Source organism: Somniosus microcephalus, chromosome 2, assembly GCF_052327205.1.
Source record: "Somniosus microcephalus isolate GS21.2 chromosome 2, FLI_Smic_1.0, whole genome shotgun sequence".
NCBI lineage: Eukaryota > Metazoa > Chordata > Chondrichthyes > Squaliformes > Somniosidae > Somniosus > Somniosus microcephalus.
Genome location: NC_140988.1, coordinates 11,148,158 through 11,165,657, shown reverse-complemented (window position 1 = coordinate 11,165,657; position 17,500 = coordinate 11,148,158). Strand labels below are relative to the sequence as shown.

General features: G+C 48.2%; 1 protein-coding gene across 1 annotated transcript in view; it reads left to right on the top strand.

Moving 5' to 3' along the window:
* The window catches only part of LOC147122543 (PDZ and LIM domain protein 5-like), a 280,792-nt gene that overhangs the window by 191,768 nt on the left and 71,524 nt on the right, over positions 1 to 17,500 (top strand). Inside the window, exons 9-10 of the mRNA XM_086005178.1 lie at positions 8,845 to 8,880; positions 15,615 to 15,933. Coding sequence (XP_085861304.1) covers positions 8,845 to 8,880; positions 15,615 to 15,933 — 355 coding nt within the window. The remainder of the gene's footprint in view (positions 1 to 8,844; positions 8,881 to 15,614; positions 15,934 to 17,500) is intronic.

The following is a 17,500-nucleotide window of genomic DNA, read 5'->3' as shown; positions in this document are numbered from 1 at the left end:
CTGCGTGACTGGCACCATGGTGTTTCCGCTCGTGTTCTCAATGTAAATTAACTTACCGAAGAAGTAATGAGCTACGAACATATTTTTACTTGGCTGGCTGTATTTTCTTTTTTTTAGATATCCCTCACTTTTATTTAGCTTCTATTTCTAACAGACTCTAGTTGTTCTGTTTTTCTTTCTTTCTTTCTTTCTTATTAAAATTCCACCTTTGTTTTAAAATAGTTGTTGAATCAAGTGTTGTAGACATTTAGCAATGGATTGTTGACGGTTTTCTTTTGTGCCAGGGGGGCCCGGGCCTGTAAAGCAGCAGCGACTAAAGCCCCCCCCACCCCACCCTGCCCCGCGCGCCTTCAATGTAGTAAAACGTCCTGCGGCGGTTTTCGCAGCAGTTTGGAGACTGGGATAAATGCGCTTGGAGCGATGAAAGATTCGGCTGTTGTCCGTTTTATTAATTTTTTGAGCGAAGGACTCGTCGCACAAGCCGCGTTCGTGCATGGGTCCCCGTTCCCCTCGAGACCGCCGATACCTATTGTACCACGAGAGAGAGAAGTTCTACTTCCACCCAAGGCATCCGACCGTTACCTTGGGGGCAGTCGGGGCGGGGGCGGTGGTGGTGGAGGGAAAGGGTTGCGCGGAGCCTCGGACAAACTGGATTGAAGCAGTCGCTGCATTTATTTCAAAGGAAAAAACCCAGCGGGTTGTCCTGTCGGAGTTTGAACCTTTGGCGGCGGGAAATTCCGAAGTGGCTGGATTTGCGGATTTAAAAAAAAAAGTTTTACTTTTGTGCAAACAGACGCGTCTACAAATGGAGCAGTTACTGCTTGTTAAAAAGCCAATAGCATCAAACTGCCATGAAAATTCTCCGATGCCTCAAGTTTGTGTTTCGGCCTGTAATATATTTGTATTATACTTAATAGATACTCCTCTATGTACGCTGGTTGGAGTTGAAATCGTATTTTAATAAAACATGCTCTAACTATTCATTAAGTGTGCATTTTATTGACTTGCGTCGCACAGCTCAGGTTTTGGGGCCTTGTGTGTGCTCTCTTCACTATTGTCAACCTCGGCTGTTTTCCACAAAATGTTGAAATGGGTCATTATGTAGAAAGTACAGCACAGAAACAGGCCCAACTGGTCCGTGCCGGTGTTTATGCTCCACACAAGCCTCCTCCCCCACACCCCTCTTCATCTCACCCCCATCAACATCTTTTCAACAACGATTTTGATATCTTTTGACTTAATTCTCGCCAGCAAAAAAAAAAACTTGTCAAGTGTTAAACTTTGCCCCGTCTCAACACAAGAAATAGGAGCAGGAGTCGGCCATTCGGCCCCTCGAGCCTGCTCCTCCATTCAGTAAGATCAGGGCTGATCTTCTACCTCATCTCCACTTTCCTGCACTATCCCCATATCCCTTGATTCCCCTAATATTCAAAAATCTAGCGATCTCTGTCTTGAATATACTCAACGACTGAGCCTCCACAGCCCTCTGGGGTAGAGAATTCCAAAGATTCACCGCCCTCTGAGTGAAGAAATTTCTCTTCCTCTCAGTCCTGAATGGCCGACCCCTTATTCTTAGACTGTGACCCCTGGTTCTAGACTCCCCAGCCAGGGGAAACATTCTCCCGGCATCTACCCTGTCAAGTCCTGTAAGAATTTTGTATGTTTCAATGAGATCACCTCTCTCATTCTGCTAAACCCTCGCGAATATAGGCCTAGTCTACTCAATCTCTCCTCATAGGACAATCCCCCCATCCCAGGAACCAGTCTGGGGAACCTTCATTGCACTCCCTCTATGGCAAGTATATCCTTCCTTAGGTAAGGAGACCAGAACTGTACACAATACTCCAGGTGTGGTCTCACCAGGGCACTGTATAATTGCAGTAAGACGTCTTTACTCTTATACTCAAACCCACTTGTACTAAAGGTCTTTTATATTACTAGCCCCTGACTACCAAAAACAAAAGCTCCCAGAGGAGATCGGTATTAACAGAAACATAGAAGATAGGAGCAGGAGTCGGCCATTCGGCCCCTCGAGCCTGCTCCGCCATTCAATGAGATCATGGCTGATCACCCAAATTCAGTACCCTGGCCCTGCCTTCTCCCCATATCCCTTGATCCCTTTAGCCTTAAGAAATATATCCAACTCCTTCTTGAATATATTTAATGTATTGGCCTCCACTGCCTTCTGTGGTAGAGAATTCCACAGGTTCACCACTCTCTGGGTGAAGAAATTCCTCCTCATCTCTGTCCTAAATGGCTTACCCCTTATCCTTAGACTGTGACCCCTGGCTCTGGACTCCCCCGCCATCGGGAACATCCTTCCAGCATCTAGTCTGTCTAGTCCTGATAGAATTTTATAAGTTTTGATGAGATCCCCTTTCATTCTTCTAAACTCCAGCGAGTACAAGCCCAATCGACCCAATCTCTCCTCATACGTCATTCCTGCCATCCCAGGTATCAGCCTGGTGAATCTTCGCTGCACTCCTTCCATGGCAAGAACAACCTTCCTCAGATAAGGCGACCAAAACTGCACACAATACTCAAGGTGTGGTCTCACCAAGGCCCTGTACAACTGCAGCAAGACATCCTTGTTCCTGTACTCGAACCCCCTCGCTACGAAGGCCAACATACCATTTGCCGCCTTAACCGCCTGCTGCACCTGCATGCTTACTTTCAGCTACTGGTGCACAAGGACGCCCAGGTCTCGTTGCACTTCCCCCCTTCTCCCAATCTATTGCCATTCAGATAATCTGCCTTCCTGTTTTTGACACCAAAGTGGATAACCTCCCATTTATCCACGTTATATTGCATCTGCCATGCTTCTGCCCAATCACCCAACCTGTCCAAATCATCCTGGAGTTTAGAGTCATAGAGTCATAGAGAGTCATAGAGTAATACAGCACGGATAGAGGCCCTTCGGCCCATCGTGTCCGCGCCGGCCATCAAGCCCTGTCTAATCTAATCCCATATTCCAGCATTTGGCCCGTAGCCTTGTATGCTATGGCATTTCAAGTGCACATCCAAATGCTTCTTAAATGTTGTGAGGGTTTCTGCCTCCACAACCCTTTCAGGCAGTGAGTTCCAGACTCCAACCACCCTCTGGGTGAAAAAGTTCTTTCTCAAATCCCCTCTAAACCTCCCGCCCTTTACCTTGAATCTATGCCCCCTAGTTATTGACCCCTCTACTAAGGGAAAAAGCTCCTCAGCATCCATCCTATCTATGCCCCTCATAATTTTGTACACCTCAATCATGTCCCCCCTCAGCCTCCTCAGCTCCAAGGAAAACAAACCCAACCTGCCCAGTCTCTCTTCATAGCTGAAGCGCTCCAGCCCTGGTAACATCCTGGTGAACCTCCTCTGCACCCTCTCTAACGCGATCACATCCTTCCTGTAGTGTGGCGACCAGAACTGCACACAATATTCCAGCTGTGGCCTAACCAGTGTTTTATACAGCTCCATCATAACCTCCTTGCTCTTATATTCAATGCCTCGGCTAATGAAGGCAAGTATCCCATATGCCTTTTTTACCACCTTATCCACCTGTTCCGCCGCCTTCAGGGATCTGTGTACTTGCACACCCAGATCCCTCTGACCCTCCGTCTTGCCTAGGGTCTTTCCATTCATTGTGTATTCCTTTGCCTTGTTAGTCCCCCCAAAGTGCATCACCTCGCACTTTTCCGGGTTAAATTCCATTTGCCACTGTTCCGCCCATCTGACCAACCCATCTATATCGTCCTGCAGACTGAGGCTACCCTCCTCGCTATTTACCACCCTACCAATTTTTGTATCATCCGCGAACTTACTGATCATACCCTTTACATTCATATCCAAGTCATTAATGTAGACCACAAACAGCAAGGGACCCAGCACCGATCCCTGTGGTACCCCACTGGCCACAGGCTTCCAGTCACAAAAACAACCTTCGACCATCACCCTCTGCCTTCTGCCACTAAGCCAGTTTTGTATCCAATGTGCCAAGGCACCCTGGATTCCATGGGCTCTTACCTTCTTGACCAGTCTCTTGTGCGGGACTTTATCGAAGGCCTTACTGAAATCCATGTATACCACATCCACTGCGTTACCCTCATCCACACACCTAGTCACCCCCTCAAAAAATTCAATCAAATTAGTCAGACATGATCTTCCCTTGACAAAGCCATGTTGACTATCCCTGATTAATCCTTGCCTCTCCAAGTGGAGACAAATTTTGTCCCTCAGGATTTTTTCCAATAATTTTCCTACCACTGATGTTAGGCTCACTGGCCTGTAGTTCCCCGGTTTTTCCCTACTACCCTTCTTGAATAATGGTACTACATTAGCGGTTCTCCAGTCCTCTGGCACATCCCCTGTGGCCAGAGAGGTCCTGAATATATGTGTTAGAGCCCCCGCAATCTCCTCCTTTGCCTCACACAGCAGCCTGGGATACATTTCATCCGGGCCTGGGGATTTATCCATTTTTAGGCCAGCTAAAACCGCCAATACCTCCTCCCGCTCGATGTTAATATGTTCGAGCATATCACAGTCCCCCCGCCCTATTTCTATGTCTACATCGTCCTTCTCCATAGTGAAAACAGATGCAAAAAATTCATTTAGAACCCCTCCTACATCTTCCGGCTCCACACACAGATTGCCACTTTTGTCCCTAATGGGCCCTATTTTTTCCCTAGTTATCCTCTTACCCTTAATATACTTATAAAACATCTTCGGATTTTCCTTTATTTTGCTTGCCAGTGTTATTTCATGGCCCCTCCTTGATCTCCTAATTTCTTTTTTAAGTATCCCCCTGCACTTTTTGTACTCCTCTAGGGCTTCCTCCGTCTTTAGCCTTTTGTATCTACCAAAAGCCCTCCTTTTTTTCCTAATCCATTCTCGTATATCCCCTGACATCCAAGGTTCCCTGTGGTTTTTGGAACCACCCTTGACCTTTACGGGAACATGTTGCCATTGTATGATCTCAATCTCCCTTCTGAAAACCTCCCATTGCTCCGATGCGGATTTTCCTACAAGTAGCTGATCCCAGTCCATTTTGGCCAGATCCTGCCTTATCCTATTAAAATCGGCCTTCCCCCAATTTAGAACCTTTATTTCCGGCCCATCCCTGTCCTTTTCCATGGCCACCTTAAATCTTACCATATTATGGTCACTATCACCAAAGTGCTCACCTACTAGCACTTTTTCCACTTGGCCGGCCACATTCCCTAGAATTAGGTCCAGTACCGCCCCCTCTCTTGTAGGACTTTCTACATGCTGGCTCAAAAAGCTCTCCTGGATGCACTTTAAGAATTCTACACCCTCTGAGCCTTTCACACTCTGACTATCCCAGTTAATATTGGGGAAGTTGAAATCCCCCATTATTATTACCCTATTATTTGCACATTTCTCTGAGATTTGCCTACATATCTGTTCCTCTATCTCCCCCTGACTGTTTGGAGGCCTATAGTACACTCCCAGCAAAGTGCTTGCCCCCTTTTTGTTTTTAAGCTCCACCCATATGGCCTCATTAGAGGACCCTGCTAATATATCATCCCTCCTTACTGCAGTAATTGACTCCTTAATTAATATTGCGACACCCCCTCCTCTTATACCTCCCCCTCTGTCTCGCCTGAAGATTCTGTACCCCGGAATATTGAGCTGCCAGTCTTGCCCTTCCCTCAACCATGTCTCCGTGATAGCAACAATATCATACTCCCATGTGTTTATCAACACCTTCAGTTCATCCACCTTATTCGCAAGACTCCTTGCATTAAAATAGATGCCATCCAGCCTTGCCCTTATATATTTGCCCTGTCTACCAAGCTGACTTGTTTTTTTCTCTATAATTGGCAGCACATCCCCCCCATTTCAGCTCCCCTCTGTATCCCATCCCCCTGCCAAGTTAGTTTAAACCCCCCCCAACAGTGCTAGCAAACCTCCCCGCAAGGATATTTGTCCCGCTCTGGTTCAGGTGCAACCCGTCCGACTTGTACAAGTCCCACCTTTCCCAGAAGCAGGCCCAGTGATCCAGGAAAGTAAAACCCTCCCCCCTACACCTACTCTTTAGCCACGCATTCATCTGCTCTATCCTCCCATTCCTATACTTACTAGCACGTGGCACTGGGAGTAATCCAGAGATTACAACCTTTGAGGTCCTGCTCTTTAATCTGTTACCTAGCTCCCTAAATTCTTGATGCAGGACCTCATCCCTCTTTTTACCTATGTCGTTGGTACCAATGTGGACCACGACCATTGGCTGTTCACCCTCCCCCTCCAGAATGCCCTGCAGCCGCTCAGTGACATCCTTGACCCTGGCACCAGGGAGGCAACAAACCATCCTGGATTCACGTCTACGGCCACAGAAACGCCTATCTGTTCCCCTTACTATAGAATCCCCTACCACTATTGCTCTCCCACTCTTTTTCCCCCCTTCCTGGGCAGCAGGAGCACCCCCAGTGCCAGGAAGTTGGCTGCTGCTGCCTTCCCCTGGTGAGTCATCCCCCTCAACAGTATCCAAAGCGGTATACTTGTTTGAAAGGGGGATGCCCGCAGGGGTTCCCTGCACTACCTGCCTGCCTTTGTTGCTCCGCCTGATGGTCACCCCCTGTGCTGCCCTGCCCTGAGGCGTGAACAACTCGCTAAACGTGCTATCCACGAGCCTCTCAGCATCGCGCATGCTCCAAAATTCATCCACCTGCAGCTCGAGCGCCGCAATGCGGTCTGCAAGTAGCTGCAGCTGGATGCATTTCCCGCACACATGGTCGTCAGGGACACTGGCAGCTTCCCTGATTTCCCACATGGAGCAAGAGGAGCAGAACACGGGTCTGAGCTCTCCTCCCATGACTTACTCCTTTAATTAATTAAAAAATTTATTCAATACCCCAGTTACAGGTATACTCTAGGGCGCTTTATTTACCAACTGTCCCCACTACACCACAGAAATGTAACACCACAGAATTCAAGTTTCTCGGCATCCTCCTCACAGCACACACGCCCACCCAGCTTTGTGTCGTCTGCAAACTTGGAGATATTACATCTAGTTCCCTCGTCTAGATCATTAATATATATTGTGAATAGCTGGGGTCCAAGGACCGATCCCTGCGGTACCCCACTAGTCACTGCCTGCCACTCGGAAAAAGAGCTGTTTATTCCAACTCTTTGCTTTCTGTCTGCCAACCAGTTCTCTATCCAAGTCAATACCTTGCCCCCAATCCCATGTGCCTTAATTTTACACGCTAATCTCTTATGCGGGACCTTATTGAAAGCCTTTTGAAAATCCAAATACACCACATCCACTGGTTCTCCCATATCTATTTTACCAGTTACATCCTCAAAAAATTCCAGTAGATTAGTCAAGCACGATTTACCTTTTGTAAAGCCATGATGACTTTGTCCGATCCGGTCACTTTTTTCCAAGTGCTCTGCTATTACATCCTTTATAATGGACTCTAGCATTTTCCCCACTACCGATGTCAGGCTTACCGGTCTATAATTCCCCGTTTTCTCTACCACCTTTTTTGAACAGGGGGGTAACATTAGCTACCCTCCAATCCATGGGTGCTGTTCCAGAGTCTATCGAATTTTGGAAGATGACCAGCAATGCATCTACTATTTCTAGGGCCACTTCCTTAAGTACCCTAGGATGTAGATTATCAGGCCCTGGGGATTTATCGGCCCTCAATCCCATCAATTTTTCTAACACCATTTCCCTACAAATACTGATCTCTATCAGTTCCTCTCTTTCATTAGACCCTATGTTCCCCAACATCTTTGGGAGGTTATTTGTGTCCTCCTTTGTGAAGATAGAACCAAAGTATGTATTTAATTGGTCTGCCATTTCTTTGTCCCCCATTCTAAATGACGTACCTTTCACCCTCATTCTGCATCAGATACAGTTGATGTGTTGATATTACACGACCTCGGGACGTTCCAAAGCTCTTTACAGCCAATGAAGTACTTTTTGAAGTGTAGTCACTGTTGTAATGTGGGAAACGCAGCAGCCAATTTACGCACAGCAAGCTCCCACAAACGGCAAAGTGATGACGAGATAATCTGTTTTTTAAGTGGTGTTAGTTGAGGGAAAAATACGGGCCAGGACCCACCGGGGGCAGGTTCAATTTAATCACCGGTGGCTCAAACATGGGATTAGCGAGCTGACATGTCATGAGCTGACATTGCCTCTTTTTTTTTAAAAGCAAGCTACTCGACACCTCCGACAGTGCAGCGCTCCCTCAGTACTGCACTGGAGTGTCGGCCTAGATTTTTGCGCTCGAGTCTCTGGAGCGGGGACTTGAAGCCGCAACTCTGAATCTGTTCAAGTATATTTAATACGGTATTTTTCCAAGTGTGTGGGTTTGTTAAATTTCTGCCTTTCTAAAATGGTTTTGAAATGTCCGTGGCGTTTACAGTAATGTGTGAACGCTGCTGAGCGTGTCCATGGCAGGTGTAGTGTTACTACAGGTCAGTTCAAGGTGCTGAGAGTTTGGGCTCAGTGCATGCACTATTCACCTTTTATCAATGATGAGGAGAATCTTTCGACAGATGTCCGCATTCAGTACTTTTTAAAGCAAGTTGAAGTTTATTGGTGAGATGCCGCTATCTATTTAACCGGCTGAGGGTCATTAAATAGTTAACGCCCCCTTGGCATTGTGGGGGGCGGGGGTGGGATTTGCCTTTTTTAGCAATGCACAGACTTTTCCAGCAGACGCCTGCTCTGCATTTATCTCCGTTCCGTACACGCTGGGCCGAAATAGTTTGTGGATCTCCGCGCAAGTAGTTATAAACAGAGACGTGATGTTATTTGAAGACTTCAAAAAGAATATGTGTAAATGGTTTTTTTTTCCCCCCCCCCTACTTGTCTGTTCTCTTCAGGAACCACGGGACAGAAAATGGAGAAATAGGGTACAGGTAAAACCGGACGGAACACGGGTCACTTGTGCTTTCACTGTAACCAATCACTGTCGCGTTGAATGTAGGAGAGCTCGCTCGCTCGCCACTCGGCGATGTCAGACGGGGAAATAAAATATCGCAGGTGGCTGAATTCGGTGAATGCGATTCTAAAAAAAAGTGGTCATCCGTGGGGTGGGACAGAGGGGTTTGCAGGTCAAGTTTGTGTCCCAAACACTTTTTTTCCTTTATGAACAACACCCAACGAGTTTAAACCCTCCAGTAATACTGCTGTCCAAACCACGCCGCTCCCAATCAACCAGCAGAAACACTTGCATTTATATAGCGCCACCTCGGGGTGTCCCAAAAGCAGCTTTACAGCCAGTGAAGTACTTTTTGAAGTGTAACCGCTGTCGTAATGTAGGAAACGTGGCAACCAGTTTACACACAGCAAGCTCCCACACAGACGGCAATGTGATTATGACCAAATAATCATCTTTTGGTTTTTAAAAAAAAAAAAAAGTGGTGTTGGGGTGAGGGATAAATATTGGGCCAGGACCGACGTGCCTGCTAAGCTGCTCGGCCGCTCTGCTTTCTGGAGGTCCCGCGCAGCCCGGGCCCCGGCTTTTCAAATGGGAGATTTTGTGCATTTTTAAATGAGCCGCGCAAGCCCGTTAAGGGGACTGCGCGCCCCCCCCCAGAGAAATATTAGGGGGAACATTGGCCAGGACAGGTAGAAATTCGCCGCTCATTTTGCATTTGTGCCTCCTCTGCGACCAGGGCGCCTTCATTAATCCCTGGCAGTAGAGGGAGCTGTTGCCAATCACCCATCAAGTTTTGTACTGTTTAATCTAGCTCTCCACATCCATATTTATCGACGGAGCAAGGGTTGACCAACAGCGCCATCTACAGACAGCATTTGGTAGCTCTGCCAAAGTTTCGGATCGAACTGAACACTCCACCTTTGCAGTAAAGTTAGAAAGGCTTGCATTTATACAGCGCCTTTCACAACCTCCAGATGTTCCAAAGCGCTTCACAGCCAATGAAGTACTTTTTGAAGTGTACTCACTGTTGTAATGTAGGAAACGCAGCCGCCAATTTGTGCACAGCAAGCTCCCACAAACAACAATGAGATAGTGACCAGATAATCTGCTTTAGTGATGTTGGTCGAGGGATAAATATTGGCCCCAGGACACCGGGGAGAACTCCCCCCTGCTCTTCTTCGAAATAGTGCCATGGGATCTTTTACGTTCACCTGAGAGGCCAGACCGGGCCTTGGTTTAACGTCTTATCCAAAAGACGGCACTGGGCGCGTCAACCTAAAATTTTGTGCTCGAGTCCCTGGGGTGGGACTTGAACCCACAACTTTCCGACTGGGGCGAGAGAGCTGCCCACTGAGCCACGGCTGACACACAATGCAGAAATGTTAATCCCTCGGCACAGGTGGAGGGGAGAGTGTGGTTACAGCTGGTATAGATGGTTACAGGGCACGTGAACTGATTTTTTTTTTGACCAAATCGACATTGAAAAGCCTCAGCGTGACACTTTTTAAGTGGCTGTAAATGTGTGATTCGTTGAAGTGCAACGTATACCAGTGGGTCTGTCTGACATCGTTTCCCCAGATACTGTTTGCTGGGATCTACACGTGCCACCAGAGCGCTCCTCGAGATGCTTTTAATTTGTCTGACCAGACTGCATGTTTGCTCAAGTCTGGTTAGCTGCACAATCCTAGTTTCTAACTAGTAAACCTCACCACCGGATTAACCCTTATGCACCGAATAAAGCACAGCCTGCTGCTCTCCTGGCTATCACCAGTCATTTCGGTTTAGTACGGGCACTTCATCACTGCATTGACTATACGTTGGCAAGATTTCGACATCCAGTTTAATTTCTGTCCCCACTGGACACTGTTACATTATCCTTTTGATTGAGGGATAATTACACCAGGGAGAACTCCCCTGCTCTTCTTCGAAATAATGCCGTGGGATCTTTTACATCCACCTGACAGAGCAGACGGGGCCTCGGTTTAACGTCTCATCTGAAAGACGGCACCTCAGACAGTGCAGCACTCCCTCAGCACTGCGCTGGAGAGTGTCAGCCTGGATTTTTGTGCTCAAGTCCCTGGAGTGGGACTTGAACCCACAACCTTCTGACTCGAGCGAGAGTGATGCCCACTGAGGCACAGCTGACCCGAGGGTTGGTGAGGGGACCTACCGGCCTCCTGCGCCTCAATCTGATGTGACTCTTGACTAGACACCTCTGTGCAGGAATGGCCAAACATGTGGTGGTGCTGAGCCCTGTCCCCCGAAGCCCCGTCAACTGAAAAGATCACCGGGTACTGGGGGGGGTGGCGGGGTGTGGGGTAAGCTGGAGACTTGAAGGTGGGCCTTGTCTTTTTTTCTTTAACCCCCCCCCATTCTGTCTCATTTGACCCCCACCCCCCCCCCCCCCCACCACCCCCCCCCACCCGGGGTCCAACCATGACTCCCGAGAAGGTTGACGTCTAATGAAGACTTTCTGGCTTCTCAACTCCCATCATTAACAACAACAACTTGTATTTATATAGCGCCTTTAACGTAGTAAAACGCCCCAAGGTGCTGCACAGGAGTATTTTAAAAACACAAAATTTGACACCGATCCACATAGGGATAAATTAGGGCAGATGACCAAAAGCTTGGTCAAAGTGGTAGGTTTTAAGGAGCGTCTTAAAGGAGGAAAGAGGTGGCGAGGCAAAGCGGTTTAGGCAGGGAATTCCAGAGCTTAGGGCCCAGGCAACAGAAGGTACGGCTGCCAAAGGTTGAGCGATTTATAATCAGGGATCCTTAAGAGGGCAGAATTAGAGGAGCGCAGTTATCTTGGGGGTTTGTGGGGCTGGAGGAGACTACAGAGTTAGGGAGGGGGTGAGGAGGGATTTGAAAACAAGGATGAGAATTTTGAAATCGAGGCGCTGCTTAACCGGGAGCCAATGTAGGTCAGCGAGCACAGGGGAGATGGGTGAACGGGACTTGGTGCGAGTTGGGACACGGGCAGCCGAGTTTTGGCAGGCAGGAAGGTCCCAATTCCTGAGGCCTGATGCACTGCTTGTGCCAGGCCTGTTGAGGGATGGACCTGCACTGGAGGGTTGCCCCCCCCCCCCCTCAGCCACGTTAATTGGTCTGGGGCAGGAAGTCCTGGCCTGGGTAGGAGCAGGTCAATGGGTGATGCTTCCCGCTAGGCAATGCTGCCTGGCAGGGAGTATCTAGACCGGGATAAATAAGGTAAACTTGACCAAAAGCCTAAAAGATTTGGACAGACTAAATTAGGAGAAAGTGTTTTTACTGGCCAGAGGGCCAGTAACCAGAGGACAGATTTAAGGTAATTGGCAAGAAACCAGAGGCGAGATATGGAGCGAGTTATGATCTGGACTGCACTGGCTGAAAGGGCGGTGGAAGCGGATTCAATAGTAACTTCCAAAAGGGAATTGGATGAACACTTGCAGGAGAGAAAGTAGCGGGGCTACAGGGATAGAACAGGAGAGCGGGATTAACAGGAGAGCGGGATTAACAGGAGAGCTCTTTCAAAGAGCCGGCACAGGCACGATGGGCCGAATGGCCTCCTCCTGTGCTGTATGATTCCAAACCATTGTAAAACCCCAGCTTTGCATCTCGTCCTGTCTCTGCAGCAGAGTAAACTCTCGCCTCAACCCTGGTGCAGTCTGGAAACGTTGTACAGTTAGTCACGGTGAGGAATGTGAGGGGAAAGCTTTTTTTATGCAGCGAGTGGTGAGGACCTGGAACTTGCTGCTGATGGAAGCGGTGGAAGCGAAAACACTAATGTTTTCAAGGGGAGACTGGAGAGGCACTTGAGGGAAATAAACTTGCGGGGCTACGGGGATAGAGCGGGGGAATGGGACTGACTGGATTGCTCTGCAGAGAGCCGGCATGGACTCGATGGGCCGAATGGCCTCCTCCTGTGCCTGTATGACTTCATTCCGAGATCTTCGTTGTCTTCACAACTGAATCTTTGCAGATGGAGCTGCTGAGGCCCGTGCGAGTGGGCCCAAGGTCACCGCATTAAAATCTCTCAATTCTTGTGCGTCCGAGCTGCTCTGAGGAACATGTGTAAAGGTCGGGACAGGAAAAGACCAACTGGTCCATCCAGCCTGTCCCATGCGGTTGTGATGCCTTATGCCTCATGCTACAGGCACGCCTCACTCTTCCCGCCCCCCCCAGCTTCCATGTTTTCTCCAAGGAGAGACAAAATAAAGGATTAAAAACTCAGAACTTTATAAAACACTGGTTAGGCCTCAGCTGGAGTATTGTGGACAGTTCTGGACACCACACTTCAGGAAAGATGTGAAGGCCTTAGAAAGGGTACAGAGCAGATTTGCCAGGATACTACCAGGGATAAAGAAAGAAAGACTTGCATTTATATAGCGCCTGGCAGGACCTCCCAAAGCGCTTTACAGCCAGTGAAGTAGTTTTTGAAGTGGAGTCACTGTTGTAATGTAGGAAACGCAGCAGCCAATTTGCGCACCGCAAGGTCCCACAAGCAGCAATGTGGTAATGACCAGATAATTTTTTTTTAGTGCTGCTGGTTGGGGGATAAATATTGGCCCAGGACACGGGGGAGAACTCCCCTGCTCTTGAAACTAGTGCCGTGGGATCTTTTTGCGTCCACCCGAGAGGGCAGACGGGGCTTCAGTTTGAACATTTCATCCAGAAGACAGCGCCTCCGACAGTGCAGCCCTCCCTCAGCGCTGCGCTGGGAGTGTCGGATTATGTGCTTGCGCCTGGAGTGCGACTGGAACCCGCAACCTTCTGACTCGGAGGCAAGAGTGTTGCCCACTGAGGCGCAGCTGTCACTTTTAACAGCTGAGGTGTTTTAAAAGAAATTGGGGGAAGAACTACAAAAATACCACCTCATTTTGTATTACATGGTACTTACAGCACAGAAACAGGCCATTCGGCCCAACTGGTCCGTGCCGGTGTTTATGCTCCACACCAGCCTCCACCTCGCTTCATCTCACCCCATCAACATAACTCACTATTCCTTGCTCCCTCATGTGCTTATCCAGCTTCCCCTTAAATGCATCTATGCTATTTGCCTCAATTAATACTTGTGGCAGCGAATTCCACTCTCTGGGTGAAGAAGTTTCTCCTGAATCCCATATTGAATTTATTAGTAACTATCGTATATTTATGGCCCCTTATCACAGAAATCACAGAAACGCCACAGTGCAGATAGAGGCCATTTCGGCCCATCGAGCCTGCATCGACACATATCCCACCCGATCCCCGTAACCCCTACACCAACACATATCCCACCCTATCCCCGTAACCCCACGTATTTAATCCCCCTAACACTAAGGGTCAATTTATCATAGCCAATCAACCTAACCCGCACATCTTAGTTCAGGTCTTCCTCGCAAGTGGAAACATCTCTACGCCTACCCCATCAGACCCCTTTCATAATCTTAACGACCCCCATCAGGTCACCCTTTCAGCCTTCTCTTTTTCTAGAGAAAAGAGCCCCCCCAGCCTTTCCTGATGGGCATAACCTACAGTAAATGCACTCGTTTTCACAACTAATCTCCGAAAGAAATCTGTGGATTTTTTTTGACCGCTGTTGAGAAACGTGACTTGTCGTTCGTTGGCTTCGGTTCCCGACACCACCTGCTTTTTGCCGAAAGCAGCTCGCGCCAGCCAAGCGTTGAAGTGAGCGCCAGAGCCTGGCGACGGCAAGTTCCATTTCTGTGCCCAACCCACAGTGTCAATGGCAGCCCTGATGGAAATGATTTAAAGCTGTTCTGTCTGTTTTTAAAACAAGTTAAGTCCGGTCGATAGCCTTGCCTTGGCACCCAAGTGTTCCGTGACGCAACTAAGACGGCTGGGACTGTGCCGCACGTGCCCGCATTCTAACACCTTCCACGAGCGCCACTTTCCACTGTGCTGATTGGAAGCCAGCTCACCCACTGCTTTTCCACTGTTACCTAAGTCGCGCTGGAATATGTTCTCATTTAGCCAGAATAAAAGAGCTTGTGTGTGGTGTTTTTTTGCTATCTTAGCGACTTCCATTTCGTCAAGTAGTTCCATTTCAAAGAGGAAGTGGATGAATACTTGAAGGGGGAAAAGAATTGGCAGGGCTGTGGGGAAAGAGCGGGTTGAGTGGGACTAATTGGAGAGCTGGCACAGGCGATGGGCCGAATGGCCTCCCTCTGTGCTGTAAGATTGTGAAGTTATCATGTGAATACATTTTTTACATTGCATGTATAAATTAAAAGCTCAGACATAGAAATTAGCATAATGCCCTTTGTGTAAAAGTGCTGTTTTTAGTAAAAATGGAGCAATGGTGTATGAAGATCTCAAACTAATGCAATTTGTGATCAGATGATTAAAATAATTGCAGTCACTTTTTTACATTAAAATGAAGCCTATAGGAAGGGCTGCAGAATATAGCATAGAATTTACAGCATAGAAACAGACCATTCGGCCCATCTGGTCCGTGCCGGTGTTTATGTTCCACACCAGCCTCCTCCCCACCTGACTTCATCTCACCCTATCAGCATATCCTTCTATTTCTTTCTCCCTCGTGAGTTTATCTAGTTTCCCCTTAAAGGCATCTATGCTATTGGATGTTATCAGATCTATGCTATCGGAAGCATATTCTTGTATATAATATGGGAAAGGGGCGATGCTGTATATAACCCTACCCCCACCATTCCCTCCTTTCCATCCCCCGAATTTTGACTGACTACTTTTCTTTGCCTGTGAAAGCACTTCGGAAAATGTGGAGCCTTCTCAAATGATGTGGGCACGCCAGACAGGTGCGTGCGTGTCCGGCGGAGGTGACGCAGCGTCTCGCCCGGTGCGCTCGGTAACTACTCAGACCTGCGACGTCCCCGTGCTCGCCGTCACGCCACCGACCCCGAGCCCCGGGGCGCATGTTGCCGGAATCGTTCCCCCTGCAGCTGCGGAGAGGTACAGAACGAGGTACTCGGCGCCGCGACTAACGTGGGAAAGTTACCAAATCTGCAGGCGCCGTGTATATGTGCGCGTGTTGCAATTTCTCTCATCTGTTGGACGGCTCATCAGGGTGGGGAAGCTTCAGAGTTTTTTTTGGGGGGGGGGGGAATTGTGGCACTTGTGTGCTTTTTATGAAAAAAAAATTTGGTGGTTCTTGCTGCAGTTGTACAGGGCCTTGAAGAGACCACACCTTGAGTATTGTGTGCAGTTTTGGTCGCCTTATCTGAGGAAGGATGTTCTTGCCATGGAGGGAGTTCAGCGAAGATTCACCAGGCTGATACCTGGGATGGCAGGAATGACGTATGAGGAGAGATTGGGTCGATTGGGCTTATACTCGCTGGAGTTTAGAAGAATGAGAAGGGATCTCATTGAAACTTATAAAATTCTAACAGGACTGGACAGACTAGATGCAGGAAGGATGTTCCCGATGGCCGGGGAGTCCAGAACCAGGGGTCACAGTCTAAGGATAAGGGCTAAGCCATTTAGGACAGAGATGAGGAGGAATTTCTTCACCCAGAGAGTGGTGAACCTGTGGAATTCTCTACCACACAAGGCAGTAGAGGCCAATTCATTAAATATATTCAAGAAGGAGTTGGATATACTTCTTAAGGCTAAAGGGATCAAGGGATATGGGGAGAAAGCAGGGACAGGGTACTGAATTTGGATGATCAGCCATGATCTCATTGAATGGCGGAGCAGGCTCGAGGGGCCGAATGGCCTACTCCTGCTCCTATCTTCTATGTTTCTATGTTCATGCACAGGAACAGGAGGAGGCCATTCAGCCCCTCGAGCCTGTTCCTCCATTCGATGAGATCATGGCTGATTTGTATCTTAACTCCTCCTCCCCGCCTTAGTTCCGCAACCCTTAATACCCTTGTCTAACAAACCTGTCAACCTCAGTTTTGACTTTCAGTTGACCCCCCCCCCCCCCCCCCCCAGCCTCAACAGCTTTTTGGGGGAGAGTTTTCCAGATTTCCATTACCCTGTGTGAAGAAGTGCTTCCTGACATCACCCACACTGAATGGCCTGGCTCTAATTTTAAGTCTCTCTCTCTCTCTCCCCCTCTCTCTCTCTCTCTCTCTCTCTCTCTCTCTCCCTCTCCCTCTCCCTCTCTCTCTCTCTCCTACCAACTCCTTTAATCATCGTTAACACCTCAATTAGATCATTCTTCAATTTTCTATACTCAAGGGAATACGAGCCACATCTGCACAACCTGTCCTCATAATTTAACCCTTTTTAGCCCCGGTATCATTCTGGTGAATCTGCGCTGCTCCCCCTCCGAGGCCAGTGTATCCTTCCTGAGGGGTGGGGCCCAGGACTGAGCGCAGTGCTCTAAAAGGGGTCTCCCAGAGATGGAAAGAGAGAAAGACTTGCATTTATACAGCGCCTTTCATGACCACCGGACGTCTCAAAGCGCTTTACAGCCAATGAAGTACTTTTTTTTGAAGTGTTAGTCACTGTTGTAATGTGGGAAATGATGAGGCGCATTGTGTTCAAATTAAATGCAACCTTTTTAAAATTTGAATAGTTGAATTCATCACTAATATCTTGGGGTAATTTTAGAAACTGGATTAAAATGTGTTTTTAAAATGGATTTTAAAGCATAACCTGCATTTGCTCACTTGCTCTTTGTTGTA